This window comes from Aythya marila, assembly GCF_965140915.1.
Source record: "Aythya marila genome assembly, chromosome: 2".
NCBI classification, from domain to species: domain Eukaryota; kingdom Metazoa; phylum Chordata; class Aves; order Anseriformes; family Anatidae; genus Aythya; species Aythya marila.
In genome coordinates, this window is record NC_139043.1 from 123,138,029 (window position 1) to 123,156,805 (window position 18,777).

General features: G+C 37.8%; 1 protein-coding gene across 1 annotated transcript in view; it reads right to left on the reverse strand.

Moving 5' to 3' along the window:
- Window positions 1–2,963: 2,963 nt before the first annotated feature.
- The window catches only part of EYA1 (EYA transcriptional coactivator and phosphatase 1), a 163,599-nt gene continuing 147,785 nt past the window's right edge, over window positions 2,964–18,777 (reverse strand). The window contains exons 14-19 of the mRNA XM_082753848.1: window positions 16,481–16,539; window positions 16,138–16,298; window positions 15,814–15,928; window positions 15,374–15,495; window positions 13,260–13,360; window positions 2,964–5,187 (exon numbers count right to left, since the gene is read on the reverse strand). Of these exons, the coding sequence (XP_082609974.1) occupies window positions 5,107–5,187; window positions 13,260–13,360; window positions 15,374–15,495; window positions 15,814–15,928; window positions 16,138–16,298; window positions 16,481–16,539 (639 nt within the window). The 3' untranslated portion in view covers window positions 2,964–5,106. The remainder of the gene's footprint in view (window positions 5,188–13,259; window positions 13,361–15,373; window positions 15,496–15,813; window positions 15,929–16,137; window positions 16,299–16,480; window positions 16,540–18,777) is intronic.

The following is an 18,777-nucleotide window of genomic DNA, read 5'->3' on the forward strand; positions in this document are numbered from 1 at the left end:
GGGCTTCAGGAGTGGCCTCTGTGAGCAGAGCCCAGTAGCTGACCCATGTCAGACCAAAGCCAGCTCCAACCGGCTCCAAAGGGACCTACCACTGTCCAGAGCTGAGCCAGGGAGTGATGCTGCTTGTGCCTCTGGGAGGGCAGATTGAAGGAAGGAGGAAACAAACAAGCAAACAAACAACAACAACAAAAGCAACTGCTATGCAACAGCAGCTGAGAGAAGGGGGAGAAGCAGCCCTGCAGCCCCCAGGGTAGTGCAGCAGGAGGGCAGGAGGTGCTCTGGGCACACAGCAGCAGTTTCCCTGTGGCCTGTGGAGAGGCCCTTGGTGGAGCAGGCTGTCCCCCTGCAACAAAGTGTTTCCCCCCCCCCCCCCCCCTTCTGTTGAGGAGTGGGAGAGAGACGGTAGTGTGGTAGTACTTATCGGTATTAAACCACTTCCATAAAAATTCTCTGATTCTCTAATATTGGCAGTCTCCCAAGAGCTGGATAGAAAGAGTAGAAAGTCAGAAAACAAGTGGGCAGCTTCCTTTGAGAAAGGGCTGTCAGGACATTGAGACAAGATACCTGAACTATGAGATGTGGTACCTGAGTACTTGGGAAGGACCTCAGTGGTTCCTTGCCGAGGCTTCCAGACCTCTCCATGGAGAATACACCTGCCCAGGTGAAACGGGGGGGTGCCCCTTGGGTGGCCACCCACAGCGACATTTAGCATTGCTGAGCATGAGGCATTTTTTGGGCCAGAGACCTAATGATGTGCCTGGGTTGTTCTGTGGTAGAGCCAGGAAATGAAACTTGCTTTTCTTAACCAAAAGCTAATTCACTCCATGTTGGACAACTCTTCATTCTTCCTGTTCCTTGCTTTGGATTGTTTTTTTTCCCAGATTTATTATTTCACATTTTTAAATCACATTACATGTTCTCTTTCTAACTGCTCTCCACCTCCTCTGCATTTTATCTCCTGTCTCTGCAGTCTCACCCACTCAGCTCAGTGCGATCTCTAGCTCTCATTTCACTTCTATGTTAGATCTGACATGAGTTGGTAATGAAAAAATGAAGCAGTCGGGGGCTTCCTTTGCATATGTTTCAATCCCCACTTTGGAAAATTAATGCTGCATCTATGCATAAGACTGGAAAAAACCAGTGCACCAGGGAGTAGTTGTCAGGATCCAATGCAGAAGATTTCAAAGTGTGGGTAAGAAACAATGACCAAGCCACAAATACCTCTTCCTAGCATAGTAACTGCCAGCAGTGATGAAGCAAAGGAAAAGGCAGGTCACAAATAACATATTCACTCATGCATTGGGCTGACTTCTGCAAGGTGTTAGCTGGCAACATCAGGTGGCTTCCATGGGAGCTGACAGATACATACTTTCCCTTTGGTTAAATCCAGTACTTCTATTTTCCTTCTGCTGTTATTCTAGCACCATTAACAAGAACTAATAGCCATTTAAAAACTAGAGATGGCAATGTAGATTATTAGTATAAAATGAAAAATATATTTTTCCCTAGTGTATCAGAACTTGAAAGTTTATTTGCAGTAACACAGAATGAAATGATGATAAACAGTTGTAAAGATGGATGATTTGACTGAGCCTGCTGTCCCAACAACTTTACTGTAAATGGTTTGCAAAATAAAAAGCCCTTTACTTTCATTTTCCAGCAGAGATATGGGATATAAATAAAACAGTTTTCAGAGTTGGAGTTCCCTGTATTTAGCTGTCTGATCTCTTTAGATATATCCACTCTTGGTTCCCAGATTATTCACAGGGCCAGAAGGGAGCTGGAAAGTAGACATTTCTTCTCATAAATCTTCTAATGCCCTCACTTGCCAGGCAATTCCAGCACCTCAGACACCAGTAGGATCAAATGTCCCAGATAACGTGTCAGACATCAGTTAATTCTACAGCATGCTGGGAATGGCTGCAATGCACTCCTTTTGGTCACTGCTGTTGTAATCAGGCAATTAGTTCAAAAAGGAAGTTTTGTAGACTTAATTCCCTTTTACCCTGAGAAGACACAAACTCACTTTTAACTAAGCCTCACACTTCCCACCTTGTAGCACTGTCCCTCTCTCCTTTGAAGCCATGCTATGATGCAGCAACAAAACTTGGATCTCACTAGTCCAGAAAGCTTCCTGTCATGGTGTGTTGTTGGAGGAGCAGAGAGTGCTCTACACCAGCCAGTGCAAAAAATCATACATGGTTGATAGCAGAGTTTCTCCTCATTTACTTTTCTACAGTCTTCAGCTTGACTAACCTCTGTGCAGGTGGCATGGCAGTACCAGTAGGAATACAGTATTTCTTGGGCAGATTAGTCTAAAAGCCATTAATTCACATGAACTTCTGGAAGGCTAGATGTGGGTTTGGGCATACCCCTCACCATCACTAAGAGAGAGAATCAAACCCACCTCCTGAGTCAACTCTTCATTGGTCTATGGTAAACCAACCTGGGTCTGCTTTAAAAAGATGGCATTACCACTTCTTCCCTGATTTAAAGGGTGATCCTGCTCCATGCTTGTAAAAGACAAATGCAAATCTTTAACTCCCAGAGATGCCTGGGCCTGTAGATCATCAGAGGTTTGCAGACTTGCCATAGCCCAGAGTGAGATGTCTGAGCGATGGGGTTAATCCATTCAGGACATGTTCGCACTGGGGGTAACCAGCCGAGGCACCACAGTACCTAACATTTAGGCACTTTTTGTAAGTCACTTAGACACAGATTTCCAGGACACTGTGCATCAGTGCATTTCTGCACTGATCTTCTCTAGGTCCCCCAGATAAGCAAAACAACCCATCTAACTGAGCCTTTTGTAAACTAGGTGCAAATATTGTTATCCTATTTAACACCTCAGCAGGGCATAAGCAGGTGAACAACTTTTGCCTTGGGACAGAAAAGAAAGATGTCTCCCCATTCCAAACCTAGAGAGCAAAAATATCATAGACTTGCATACAAGAGGATTGTTTAATATGTTCACAAATCAAATTTATTAATTTAAAACAAAATTAATGAAGAAAAATTCTGTACACAATTGTGGACACAACACACTTTTTGTACAATAAGGCCCAGATAAACTGTTTATTTTTCAGTCGGCAAGTGACTAAAAATTGAAAAGAGACCAAGAAAAAAAAAATACAACCAACTCCCCATCACTGTCTAATTTGCTTGAAGAAAAAAAAAAAAAAGGCTAATTATAGTCTCAATTCTAAAAACTACCCACAACGTGCTTTATGTATGTATGTGAGTACCATGTGAATTCCAGTACTCATACCAGGTAAAGTAAAGCACATGTGCAAGTCTTGGTAGAGTAAAAACCTCTTTGTTGGTAATAAAGCAATCCACAAACATTGAATTCTAGCAGCAATATGATTCCTCCAATAGAGAAGGGCGTTGCTTTGCAGCTACATTGGTGCTTTGTAGCTTTGCAGGTAGCTGTTTCAAGGCTGGTGTTTTTAGCAAAAGAAAACAAGAAGAAAAGCTGGAGAATGAACCAACAAAGCTGATTTTTTTTTTTTTTTTTTTTTTTTTTTTTTTTTTTTTAAATGAAGAGATTTAAATCAGGCAAAGGGAATTGGTACAATTCAAGCCAAAAAGTCAGACTGACAGTTTATCTGACCAAGTAGCTCATGGCCTTCAAGATTAGAAAAGTCACAAGTCACAGACAGACACAGTCTAGGTTTGTCCTGTAAGCGGATATAGACAAAAGCAAATTTTAGCTTCTTGATGATATTTCAGTGTTTCCATTGCCGGCAATGGATGTTATATCTTAGGAAAATCTGACTCCTGGTGGAAGAGGATTAAAAAACTTAAATGTATATGAGTATCCTTGTTCAGTTTCTCCAAAATATTCCCATTTCTAATTTCTAAAAATAATGATGATAATTTCCTTTATTTTTGGACAAGACAAAAACTATTTGGTACCTAGATGCCAGTTTAAGTCATGTCTTACAATATATTTGTGTTCTCTCTCTTATTTCTTTATGGAATGAATCTGTTAATTCATTTTTCAATACTCTAAAAAAGGGTTAATATGTTGACATTAAAAGAGGAAACCGAAGACAGCAATGCATTCCTCTTTGGTTGTGTATTATGTATATTTCCTTAGTGGGGGAAACAAAATTTATCTTTTCATAATCAGAGTAGGTGAGTGAGGAAAAAGGTAGAGAAGTAGCTGAAAAGAACAAAACCCAATTCCTATTGACACTTGACATCCATGCTTTTGGTCTTGACAAATTTATCTAAAAAAATCCATTATCTACATATTTATAACCAACGCATTGATAAGGCACTGCACAACAGTTTGTGCACATGTGGCCTCATTCTTTACCAACAAGGCATTACTATCTTTCAATAGCATTTACCTTAACAATATGTAAAAGAATCATTCATTATTACAAATTTACACAAAAAATTCTTCCTGTACATGATTGTCTCAGTGATGTACCTATTTGCTTAAATTAGACATATTTTAAACTACTCTGTAATGTGCTAAAATCAAAAGTAGTTGCTGTACCATAAGGCAAAGGCTTATAATAGCCTTTATTCCTATTATACATATCCTCAGTTATACGATGTCAAAATATAGTCTGTTCATAAATAAGTAAAGATGTACAGAGTACCCTGGGTATGAGAAACCAAAAAGTAAACCTTCTTTACAAGAAAATTACTCCACTGGTATTTTGAAAAATCTCAGTCTTCATTGTGCAATCAAGTTCGCTGTGTTGAAGAAACGGTGTGTGTCACATTGAAGAGTCTAAAAACAACAAAGCACGTGCAGGTCCTTTTTTTCTTCACAGGTACGAACCTTTTATTTCTTTTATTTTTTTTTTTCCTTTTCCATTTCTTTTTGGTAGCAAATACGGTAAAGATGAGTTGTTAAAACATTCACATGGCTTATTTTCATTGGACTTGCAGTACCAGAGTCCACAGCTGTTCTGAAGAAAGAGACATGCTCCTCCATTTACTGAAAGGGCAAGGGTTAAGACCAATTGCAGCTGTACGTCAACATGTTGAAATCACAAAGTTCTGTAGTCCAATGCTGACACAAGACACAGGCATACCATCCACGGGCAGAAGGAGGCTCTGGGGTTTCAAAGTGCTGCTGAGCTGCTACAAGTACTCCAGTTCCAAGGCATGGTGAAGGGCCATAAGGTCAGAGTGGCTCGAGATCCTCCAAAATGGCATAGCATGCTGTGAACAGCACAGACAACATGTAAAAATAACCCAAAGCATTCTGGTATTTAGACCCACCCATTGTCTTTTGCAAGAACATTGTAACACAGCAAGGAAAAAGCAAGAGTCAGAGTTCTTAAACCCCCAAGCCTTTCACATTTATTTCTGGTTTCTCTGACCCCCAGCATAAATTATCAATAACAGCGCATCTATTTGCCAACACAAATAACAATGTCATGAGATGTTAAAGGAAGGGAGGGATTTCTCATTTCTTTTTAAGAAAATCAAATTATGATATATTACAGAAGAAAATGCTGTTTCTAGGAAAAAAATAGGAAAACTATGTTGTACATCAAGCAAGTGGGTAATTTGAGGAAGGGAACAGGACTTCAATAAAATAAAATTAAAAAAAAAAAAAAAGAAAGGAAGTGATAGTAATATTTACTATCAAAACATATTTATTCTTTGGGAAACTATCCCTGGCAGGTGAGTTATGAACATAGCAGAGATGATTCAGAATAGTTCATATGTTGCTCACATCACTTTGAAGGGAATTTTATCTTGGTGTTTTTTTACAATTTCGGTCATTGTTAGCACTGATCTTAAAACACATTTTCCATATGGGACAATTGAAAAATAAATACATATTTTTTTCCTATTAACTGTAATAAGATCTCACTCTGGAGCACACCTATGTTCACAAAGAACCTGAAGAAACCAAAAACAAATACCAGGAAAAAGCACACATTACTTCATCCATGAAGGGAAAAATCTGATAAAGAATACTTATTATCTTTATTATCTTTAAACTGTAAAACAAGGATTATACTGTCAGCAAGAACTTTTGCATAAATAAATAATAATAATAATAATAATAACCATCAGCTTTCTTTGGGAAAATTTCTATCAATCCCACGGGAAAATAGTTTCCATGCAATAATATTCTTAAGGTTGCACAGGGCCATATTCACCATTTCAGTGGGTCAGCTTGTGTCCAGCATCTTTAGGAGGCAAACCACAAGCGGTTTGCTATCACAATAGCTTCTGAGGTCCCCAGTCACTTTATTGACAATTTCTCAGAAAAGGTTTCTTCATCCTCCCCCAGCAATTCCTGAGGAAATTCCTAATTCTATTTAAATCAGCAGCAAAACTCCATCTCTTCTGATCATCACTTCTATGCTGACCTCCTCTTTAATTCAGGTTTTCATTCTCAAGTTTTGAATAGAGAACAATTTTGAAAACAGCATAAAAGCGCGATGTGAAACACACTGTTTCCAGGCGCATGTTTAATGTGAACCCTGCATATTTGCTCTAAACCTCCCCCATCAATCAAACACTTTAGCACACAGCTTATGATAAATTTGTCTTTAGAGTTCAGGTAAACATCTGTCATGATATAAACATGAATTATTTTTAGGAGGATAATGCTTCAATCCAGATATCAATGTGATGATGAATTGGGTTCAACTTATGGAATAAAGCAGAGATTCTTAAAAGAAACTTAATTAAGTGAGTATTGGCAAGTCTCTCTGAAATCAAATGGCAATTGCTAAGGAATAATCATCAGTTGCTTTTGTGAAAGATGGAGGAGATAATGCTGGATTAATTAATATTAATCAGCAAGACTTTGGTAAAGAGTGGTGCATGACCAGCAAAGGAGCACTCTAAGGAATCTGGAAAGCATGCACCAAGTTAAGGAAAGGTATTAGCAAGTAGAATTGCAAAATAGGAGGGACTGCAGAGTGATAAATGTGGGACTGAGCACCCAGTGTCCGTGTTTCAAGGTTTTTATTTCAGAATAACTCTGGTTTTCTACCATGGAAAAGATGCCCACTAACAGCTGGAGAGCATTTGGTGTTTAGCTCTTGTTTAGCTCTTGTTTAGCTCTTGTTTAGCTCTGCTCAAAATATTTTTTTTTTTTTTGTTCCTTAAAAAAACCCTCCAGAATGTTAGTAAAAGTACAGTGAAGAGGATGATCTTTTTCAGTATGACACTCATGATCTAGAATAAAATGTCATATGGATGTGTCAACATGTGTCCTCATGCAGAGGACATATACAATATGTCCTTTTACAATAACAAAAATTCTACAGGAAGAAAATAAAATGACTGACAAGAAAGCACCACTGGAACAATTCCTCTTTTACTTTGTTTTACTCTGGATTATCACAAAGACTTAAGAAAGAACTACGTCTCAGCTTGAAGATAAATAAGTGAGCCACAGCTGCTTTGGGGGGAAAAATAATAATTCAGAGACAAGTGTTGTTGGAACAAATTCTTAGATTATTTTCAAAACACTTTTACACATTACTCTTGTCCATAAGAAGGAAGCATTAAACAAGACATCTACTATTTCAGCATCTTTAATCTAGTCTTCTATTGATTTGCTTCTATGCTCCACCAGTGACAGAAACTAGATGCAATTATCTCATTGAGTTACAGCTCCCAGTGTCTTTCCTGTTACACCACATAGACAGTCTGTCTTCTTCACTGTCAGGTCAGGCACCACTGTTTTCCAGCTCAAATCTTTCCTACAGATTCATTTATTGCATCATGCTCAGGAAATGAATGAACAATAGCAAAGAGAAATAAAAATTCCTCATCATACTGTTCTCCAGGATCTCCAAAAGCTTCTGTCTGTCTATCACTTATTGAGGCTGCAAGAACTTCCTGGTAGAACTTATAACATCTGATAGGGGCATTACATCAATGACAAACAGGTACAAGTCTGTGTTTGCAGCTGATCTGAGCCATGTTTGCCAACTGGGGGCACTCAGCAGTGCTACCTCCTTTTCTTGAATTGCTGCAGTTTTCCTCTCCACTCACAAGCTGCAAGGCAGCATGTACCTGGTCTCCCAGCTCTCGCTGTCAGCTTGGCACCACTTGTGCCTCAGCTGCTGGGTCAGAAGGGTGTAAATTGCATACCAAAGCTGTCGTGTGGTGAGGGGTTTGGTGGACATCTGCCTTTGAATAGTGTCTATGCAGAAGCCAAGAGTCAATGACATGGAAGCCCTCCAAGGTCATATAGCAAACTAATGAATAGGGAGAATTGTAGTAATAAATTCTTGGCTTCCAGCTCCCACCTCATGCAGTTCCAGCATTATACTGCTTCCCTAGTAACAACCTCAGCATCACAGAGTGTACACACACCAGGCGTCTAGGGCAGTTAAAGATCCTGATTGTTTTAACAGAAGCTTTAGTTTCTGCTAAATCAAATCACAGTGATTCTTGCTATGATGCCCATATGCAATATTGAGTTTTCGATTACCCTCAGCTGTTTATGGTCAGATTTTAAACCAAAACTTTAAGTGGTCATTATTTTGGCTATATCTTTGTGAATGAAATTCACTTAAGTGTCCTCTGCTTTATTTATATCTGTCTGCGAAAGGAGTATACCTCCATTTATACCATTCAGTTATGAGTGAGGTGTGGAATGAGAGCCTGGAGAGTCCCGTGAAAACAAAGAAGTTGTGTAAATCTCAGGATTATAATTATTTTCAGTTCTTCTGCATATAGGTCAAAGGACTGGCAGTATACTCCCAAGAAATGAAACATGCAACGAACGCAGCGGCTGCACAGGGACTGGAATCTGCATGGGCGCTCTGTGCAGGGGTTGAATGTGGCTGATTCAGATCTCTGTCAATTTGACCCTACAGCACAGACTTCTGAGACTTCTAGCTAAGAGAAGGGGAAACAAATCTGATACAGATCTATATATAGCTACATGCATGTGCCTGTGTGTGTATATGCAATCTCGTACACGTGTCCATATATGTGCATGTGTGTTTACTAGGTATATACAATAATTTTCACTTTATCTAAGAAAGCAAATGACTGTACAAAAGAAAAATGCTTGAAGTAACAAAACGATCTTACAAAACCTTGAACATTATTCCTGTATTACCATGCCCCACATATCTACAACTATTGTCAACAGTGGCAACACAGCCATGAGGCAGAGACCCATTTTTTTCTTACTAAATGAGCAGACAAGAGTTTCTTTGGATATATATTTACTACATATTGCCTTTAGAAAGCGTCTCTGCCAACACTTACCACACATGTCATGCACAACACGTGTCTTCTATTCTGGGCACATGAAAAAATGCTAATATCTCATTTACTACTGTGCGAGAACGGATGACAAATGCTAACCACTAATAAACAAGCAGTGTAACTGGATGCTAATGAAACTATGAGAAAGCTGTTCTTATTGCTTGTTGGAGGAACATATGACTAGACTGGTAGTAAGCAAGGATTTTGTTTACTGTTTCAGTATCTTCAAAGTATATATGAAGCTTTTTTCTACTAAAAGGCATGAATCATTTCAAAGATATTTAATAACATATACTTGATAATAAATATATTTACGACTGTTTTAATGATATTTTGAAATGAAATGTGGTGGTGAAAGTTTGACTTTGTGTTAGTTTGGTAAAAACATGAAAAATTAAATTAACTTAGCAAATCTAATTTTTATAGAGTCATTCAATAACCTAAAAATATTAAGGTAATTAATTTCTGAAACAGAAACAGTATTATTTTTCAGCACATATTTACTAAAAGAACCAATCTGCAACTATTTTATTCAACAAAATAAATGAAAGTGTTTCAATTCAACACATGCACAAAACAAAGACGTTTTTTGATGGCAATACTGAAAAGTGCAGACTATCCTCCTTCCCTGAAATGAATACATATTTCTAAAAAAACCTTACTCCTGAGATTTGTGACACATTTTAATAGAAAACTCATAAGTTTCTGTCATCTTTAACAGTATTTTTGTTGTGTTTCTGCCAGATTTTGCTAAGCAGTCGTCTTTACTTCCTACCCCAAACCTGAGCAGCACAGTGTGACTGCAAGCTTTAAAGTAGTGGCAGATTGGATACCCATTTATATTCTATTTATTGCTCCACGAAGATTTATGATTTTTCCTCTCAATTTTCCTCCAAAGCAATGCAACCATTTCAGAGACAAAGGGAGAAACTGATTTGCCTAGGCTCTCCCAAATCACCTGATTTAAAATCCAGCTCCTCCATGGAGAGATCCTCCTCCTTTGTCTCATCTCGCAAATGAGAAACCCTTTGGAGGATTCTCCTAAGTAGGAAAATACAGGACTTCTTTCTGCCTTATGGATACTTCCCAACTGTGTCTCTAAATGCAAATGCAAAAGAAGAGCTCAAAAAAAAAAAAAAAAAAAACAAAAAAAAAAAAACGAAATCAGGACATCAGAGTCTCTGGCAGGGAAACCTAGAAACTTATGTCACTGCAGTGGCATGCAGATGTACACAGGGCAAGAAGGCAGCCCCACGCCTGTGCTTGCTGCGGGCACATGGGCACATGTCCCCACACTGTACCCCTTGTCCCCATGCACCCCTTGCCTTTCCCCCCTCTTCTCTCTTCCCTCCTCTCCCTCTTCTCCTGGGGAAGCAGATCCAAAGGTAGCAACCTCCACGTGAACCCTGGAGTTACAGCTGCCCTGACTGCTTGCTGAACTGATCCAGAAGGGTAAGATTTCTCCTCAGCCTGTAATGCAAACGTCCTGAGGATTTTAATTGTCTTATAAAATATTTTGCAGGAAGTGACAGCTCAGCCAAGGTGTTGATACCATGGCTTGTCCCATGCTGCATGAAATGTAAGGGTATGCAGTTTCCTCAGTGTGTTGTATTTATTTTCATCGATCAAAGGAGGCAATTTACTAAAAATGTCTGTCCTAATTCTTTTTTTTCAAAACAGCAATGACCTTTTCACCTGTATTAAAAAGTATGTACTATTGAATTTTTACAACAAAGGCAATAATAAAAAGATTTTAAATGCATTTTTTCTTTTGTATTAACTCAATATTTAGATTAAATAAAGGACAAAAATGAAAAACCTCGTTTCATGACTAAGCAATCAACTAAATTATTGGTGAACTATTTTTTAATAAAAAAAAACCTTATCTTTATCACCTCCTAAGCTTGAAGTTCAGATCTTTTCACTAAAGAAACAGAATAAAAATCTTTCATATTAAATAGATTTGAATTTATATGCTCACTTAAAAATACTCACTAGAGCAATCAGTGAAGGGCCATTCTAGCATTAAAGTAGGAAGGACCTACTCTCTGTGTCCCATGTAAAGAAATGCACATATACTAAGGGTTTCCCCACAGGCTAAAGCCCTTCAGCAAAGCACAGTACAAAGGAATAACATAAAATCTGTCCCTGCCTTTAGAATATCTCAAAATCCAATATGCTGATGGGAAGGAAGCAGCTACAGTGTGAGGGGGATAAGAAAGGTAATGGAGACAGTCATGTCAGTTTGGGTTGATGGGCTTCGCATTTTCTGTGGGGGTAGATACTCGTTTGTTTCCACACTCACTGGAGAAGATCTAGGCTTTTACAATTTTTCTAATACAGCAATACCATTTATTCATTAGGCAGGGCATATGTCTTAACCTTAAGCATACTTTAGGGTGCATTCCCATGCCTGCTCCTCCTTATAATGCTAAAAACAATCTGAGGAGCAGATAATCAATAAGGCATCATATGAATTGGGAGCAGCTTCCAGTACAGCAAGGCACCACGTGGCTCTTTCTCTTGATGCATCGGAGGGCAAACCCTGCCGTCACAACTTGCAATGGTGAATTGTTTTTAGGTGGAGCAGGACAACAACCCAAGAAGCATTTCCCTTAATCAAATTAATAGTTTCTGCAGAAAGGCTGGGCTGCTGGTACACTTATTTACTTCTCTGGCATTGCTGTAAGAGATAATTTAATCCAGAGCGTCTAACATGCTTTAAATCTGAAAATTCCTTCCACCAAGAAAGAATATACAGAAGCAATGGCACAAAGGAACTTTCTATGCTGCTACACCTCTTAGCAACTGGAAAGGCTTTTTCTTATGCTTTTCTGAATCATGTTTCCTGTTGAAAAAAGCAGTGAATTAGATAATGTTACCAAAAGGACTACTCCTGCCATTATCATATACAACACTATTTCACCGAGCAACAGAAAAGGAACAAAGAAGATTTTTTTTCTACTGATTTTAAATGCAGCTTTTAAAATGTAATCATTTACAGCGGGAAAACATTTCTCTACAAAGATGAAAGGCATTTCTGAAGGAGAAAGGAGCAAACTGTTCCCGTCCGTCCGCCAAAGGGATATATGAAACTGATGCTCTGCAAAGTGCCGGGACAAGCCGGGAACCTGCCTGAAATGCTCCAGGGGCACAAAACCCAGATTTCATGAAGCAAAACCAGTCATTGGTGCATCTGGTAAAATGCCATCTAGGCTAATTTGTTTTACTCTGCCAATTTAGAAAGTTACAGTGGAAACAGATATAGAAGTATCACAGAGATTTTTTTTTTGGTAAAAGTTGTGTAAAAACAATTTACCTGTAAAAGGAAGGAATAATAAAAATGCCCATTTTCATATTTGTTCTCTTATTGTTCCAATAGTCAAAATTATGCCTCATTCCTTCAAGTGAAGACTCCATTTCTGCTTCTCTTTGATAACAGAGTGAGGCTAGTAATACTGCTTATTATTTGCCAGCAGGAAGTATTGCTCTTTATGGAGCTTACTCCACACTGGGGAAAATGTGATTTTTTTCCCTTTCTCCCAGAGAAAGCCATGAGTATTTACCTGAATTAAAATTATGGACCCACAAGAAAACTGAAATTTATGTATAAGTGCTCCAGCCCTACATACCTATTCAAGGTGTGACATATATGTATTTCATATGGTCAAATAGCACACTGCTTTTGATCAGTGAGATTCACCATTTTTTGCTTACATTCATAACACACGATGTGGTATTTTGGGATGCCAATGAAAACAGAACTATTAGTTCTTGGCACAGAAGCCAGGACCCATTTTCTGGATCCTTTTTGAAATACACCAAACATGCATAGCCAGCATAATGTGTCTTTTGGAGAACAGCAGGACACATCATTATCTACAGTTTTATGCAGCTTTCTACCAGATATGATCAAAACATTATAATTCATAAATCAAAGATACAAAAATCAAATGCCAGTGCACACTGTTTCACATATAACAAAAGGACAATTTTACTTTCAGACCACTGAAATCTTGAAAAAGAGCCATTACCTTCTTTGCGCCTTGTTCTTCTTCAACACCATCCCCTATAACCACATACACTACTTTCCTTCCAAATCTCTGAATTATTCGCTCAAAACAACTTTCCTTTCCTGGAAGAAAACAAAAAAAAAACAAAACAAAACAAAAAAAAACAAAACAAAAAAAAAAAAAAAACAAAAACACAACACAAAACAAAACAGACTATTCAGGATAGGTGGTCACAGGATATCATGAAATCACCTGCTATTATTTTAGCTTGGACCCCCCGAAATTTTGAATACATAATTACAATTACTGCGAGAAAAGGGAGAAGAGCCTCTCCTGCAGGATGGCACCTCTCCTGGTGGTCCAAAACCCACTGAAGCTTTGCTTCTGCCAGAGCAACTGACAGGCGGCATTCAAATCTACCCTGAAAGGTCCTTAAATGTGTATGACATGGTAGATGTAGCATACCAGAGGTCTGCAATATCACCTTTCTTGTCTCCTGCACTAACCTGAGACAAGTTTCAGTGGGGATTTCCCCACCAGGAGAAGTCTCTACCAGCTGTGTACAGCCAGTGTCCTCAACAGAGTAAATTGATTGAATCTGAGTAGAAATTCTAGCTTTGTCTCTGCAACCTGTGACAGCATTAATCACAGCTCCTGGAACAGTAGTATCCTGACATAGGAGGTCGCCAAAAAGATTTGGATTTAAATGCCTCTAATCCAATATATAGGTAAGATCCTTGATCCTGCAATGGGATCCATTAACTTGGCTCATTAGTTCACTGCATAGACCTAGGGAAATGATCCCAATTCTGTACATACAAGGTACCAATACTGGGAAGCCAGAATGTAAGTGAATGCTTACAGTCAAATTTTCTTAAATGCTCCCATTCTGAAAGATCCCTTCAGTCTGGTCATAATGCATGCTTACTTGTGTGTCTGCTGGGTGTCTAGAGCAACTGACAGGAAGAATTGTAATTTTCAAAATAGTTATTTCAGCTATAGGACAATAGAAACCAAACCATTCACTGACACCCTTTAACAGTAGCGCTAGGCATAAAAAACCTGCAACACTAACTAGGTAAAACATTCTTGAAAATTATGAGTTGTGTCATGTTACAAAAATCTCATGATTTTCTGTGACAGTCAGAGACTGGACACGGTATTCCAAAAGTACCCACCATCCTGTATACTTAAAGTTATAAGTGAATATTTACTATGAAGTTTTAATTGAAATGTGTATTTAAAATATTATGATTCAATGTCCTAATTCACCTTAAAGATTCTACAGACAGGTACAGTTACATTTTTACCCAGGAATTGGTTTTAAATCTTTTACGGCAGTGCTATCTAGTTTCTATACAGAATTCTCAACCAAGTTTTTTAAAAAACAAAACCAAACAAAAGTAACCCACCATTTTTTCTTGGCCATTTGAGCTTCCTGTATTATAGATACTTAAAAACACATTAAAAATGTTTTCATGTAGCCCACAATTTTGAGGGAATCTGAGACAGAACAGATACGTCATAATCATGTTAAAAACTACAAGCACTATTGCCATCTGGTACCATGTACCTCTATATGCTCATAATAACATCTTTTATATTGAACCAGAAAACAGAAATAAACATTTGCCCGGCTGAAGCTTATTACAGTCAGTATGAATGAACTTAAATAATTACATTCTGCAACAAAACATTCTTGCTTCTGGTAAATTGTTTACCAAAATTTGCTCCAGAGCACATGAAAATGAATGCAGCCAAGGCTTACCTTCACAGAATTTCTTCTGTTAATCTGAGATGACTGCAGTGGTCTCTACCGACAACCTACCAAAAAGCCACCTAAGCAGCAATATGCATTCACAATTTTGAGAAAACACACAAAAAAAGTTACTATATTTCCTCCTAACAGAGACTGTATCAGTGTTTATAGAGATTAATAAAGTTTTCTGTGCTGGATCATGACATACATAAATAAGCACTTTTAAAGTGCCTTAGCATGAAACGTATTTCATGAGATCAATTATTAATCTGTATACTTCTAAATATGTATTAAGAAAAAATAAATAGAGACTACAGCAGCTTTTTATTTAGAATCACAGCTACACATATAGCACAACGTTATAAAAATAGCTCACCTATTTTAGTTGCGCTGTAAATATTCTCTATGGGAAATACGACCCCTAATCCATACAACAAGACTTTTGCCAGAGCTGGAATTAGTTGAGTAGTTGTTACAAGAATATTCACACAATTTGTCCTGTGGAACAGAAAACACAATTTTTTTTTTTATTTTTTTTTAACAAAATGAAACAAAACATCAAATCAAACCAAACCAAATAAAAGTTTATCCCTCCCATCAGAAACCTTCATCATTATTATTGTCACTCACTTTGTGAAGAAAGTTATTTTTCTCCACCTTATGGGAGAGCAAAGTATAGAACATCAGGGTCAGACCAGAACAAGGAATGAGAAGGTCCCCCAGGTCAGTGTTTTGTCCACCAGACCAGGCAGCCTCTTCTAAATCACCAGCAGACATCCTAATGTTTTTTAACTGCTCCATGCTCTTCATACTCACCTTGAATGAATAAGGGTGAGTGCTTTCAGTGCAAGTGTTAACCAAGAATCCGTCAAAGCTTCAATTTCTGCTCTTAGTTGTAACCATGCTTCTCTTTTTGCTGGACCAAGAAGACCTGCGGAGTAGATAAGGGCATGTCTGCACCAAAATTAAGTGACATTCTGTCATTTTCCTTTGTTTTCATTAGTTCAGATACAAGTTTCCACACAGTGCAAACTAAACAGCTAATTAAATATTACGATGTTAAAAAAGTAACATAAAACAAAAATCTTTCCTTTTTGTTGCTTCTCATTTATATTTGTTATATACTTCATAGTCACTTGCCTCCAACATTGTTTTTGTAGGTATTGTATATTTCTTTTACTCGTCTGTAACGGAAAGCCAATTTTCTCATCCAGTCGACTCCTCCACGCACCCCCGTTGCGAGGCACAAATTAGCACTGGTGGCGGCTGCAGGAAAGCCATCCGTTCCAAAGTTATAGGTGCTATTTAGAGATAAGAAAACCCCAAAGTTAACTGAGTGCAAAAGGCTATATTCAACCATCAGCTACTCACTGCTGGCTTGCAAAGGCTAAAACAGCTAAAAAGACAATGGGCTACTGTAAGCATTACTTTCCCAGGGATAAACTTGCAAAGCAACATTTTATCTCTGTCAGTTCTCTTGTACCTTAAATCTTGACCGTTGTCATCTGAAGACACGTCATCAATGTGAACCTGGTCGCATTCCTAAGGTGAAAGAAAGACTTTAGGATTTTCTTGATCTTGCAAATCTTAAAAATAAAACTATAAAAAGCCATGAGCAATCTACTCATCAGGGATATTTTTAATTGTGGAAATCAGTAGATGGCAGTCTTGTTAAAACAACTATTTTACCTATTCCTTGTACTCATTTCTTAGAATAAATGCACACCATGATTAGCTACTACTGTTAAATGGCTTTCCAAAAACACATTTTTGTGTTTAGAAAGGAAAGTGGTTAAAAACAATTAGCATATGTGTTCCATAAATGTTCTTGTAGCCTTTCAGGTACCTTAAAACATCAGGCTGCTCAAAGCTGATTCAGTCAGTGCATAAGTGTAACTGAAACCAGACATTTTGGTAAATGTAACATATTAGAAAAATTAAACCTGATGCTAACCGCCAATGAAATTATGACCTCTGATTGCTGTTGAGCCACACACCAACACAGCCTGAGGCCAGTGTTTCAGAGGACTGCAGACGAAAAATCTGTTCCTAGTTTGCCATTCATTTGAGAGTTGTGAGTTTCCTTCTCTCTCTTTGGTCTTAGTGCATGAAAGCAGCATGCAATGATGAAGAAAATCCGAACAGAAATAGCCAGATGAAACCATCTTTCTTCAGCAACTTGCATGCAAACTAACACAGCATATTTATAATTAGCTTTGTCCATCACTAGATTTAAAATCATAATGCATATTTTTTATCCACTAAAAACGTTAAAACATTACTATTAACAATTTAACTTTTGGCAGGAAAACAAATAGACCTCTGGCACTGTAGATCAATCTCAATTCAGTGACTGGAACATAATGGATTTGAGTTATTTTAATAATTTCCTCTTTTCTCACTTAATGTGAAATCCTATAACAAACATGATCTATTTTAAATATGAAAATATTTCAGTCCTTTATTTTTGTGTTACTGCTTTCCTCTGAACAAATTTTTCTCTCTCCATGGATTTCTGAGGAAGGGAGGGAAGATAGAAGTGGAAAGAAACTCAAACCAGCTGTTCCCTAACAGAATTAAAATCATGACCCTCAACCCTTTTTCTAAAACATCTATTTTCCAGCCAACCCTCTCCCAGCAAGCAGCAAGCTCCAAGGAGGAAAAGACTTTGACCCTGTAACCTTCTCCTCCTCTCCTGAGGTCAACAACCTCAGATAAGAAAAGAGCTGAAGAAATCTATTTGGCCTCACATGATGGCTGTGAATTTTAGATTTTTAGAAACATGGGTCTATAAAAAATACCCCAGAAACTTTTCAAATGATTTAGAAGAGTAATGTGTGGTCTTTTGCACTTCTACAACATGGAATTCTTCTAATACACACTCTTGTATATTTTATATACAGTAGTAACATAATAGAGGCAAAATGATAACCAGCACAGGAAAGACGACAGTACAGTTGCTCATATTTAACCACCATACAGTAAATCTCCTCCAAAGGCAGACCAAATGTATTAGATGTACGGACACAGCTGAAACTACAAGTGTGAACATGTGTTGCAAAGCTTTGAAACGCAACTAGACTAAAAAAATTCAGAAGCTTCTTCAGCAAAGTGTCAAATTCAAATAAAATAAGTTGTGCTGTTGTTTTTTAAAACCAAAAGTAACTTTCTGTCCAAATGCCTGTGAAGTTAACAACTGAATGTGCACTGAGTATAAGCTGTAGAAAGGACACCCTCCAAAGTTACCCATTTTAGTTTTTCTTCCATTGCGCTCAGTGTATTCTATCTGGGTCTCCATGGATCAAAAACTTAAGCTTGAATTGCCAATGTAGCAGTGAAAATTATCAAGTCAAGAGCCTCCTCTGCCAGCTTGGAAATGATGAATGACAACTGGAAAAAGTTGCTGGAGAAAAAGATTCAAAACAAAAATTTTGGAGAAAGTGACTTTTTTTTTTTTTTTTTTTTTTTTTTTTTTTTTTTTAGCAAGCATAAAACTAAAAGAAGGAGTACAAGATCATCTTAAAGGAGAGGTTGAAAGAATGAATAAGTTTACAAACTTCTGAATTTCACTCAGATGTAAATCAGAAGCATGACGGATGAGACCATTACACCTTAGATCCCACGGTTAGAGAGGATGTGGACCTTTATATTGAAGTGCAAGGTCTTGGGACCATCACAAGCCCTGGGATATGTCAGATCTTATTTCTTTTCTTCTGCTCTTTGGTAGGCAGAAAGTGAGAACTGAAATTATACAAATGATATAAATCACAGTATTGAAAG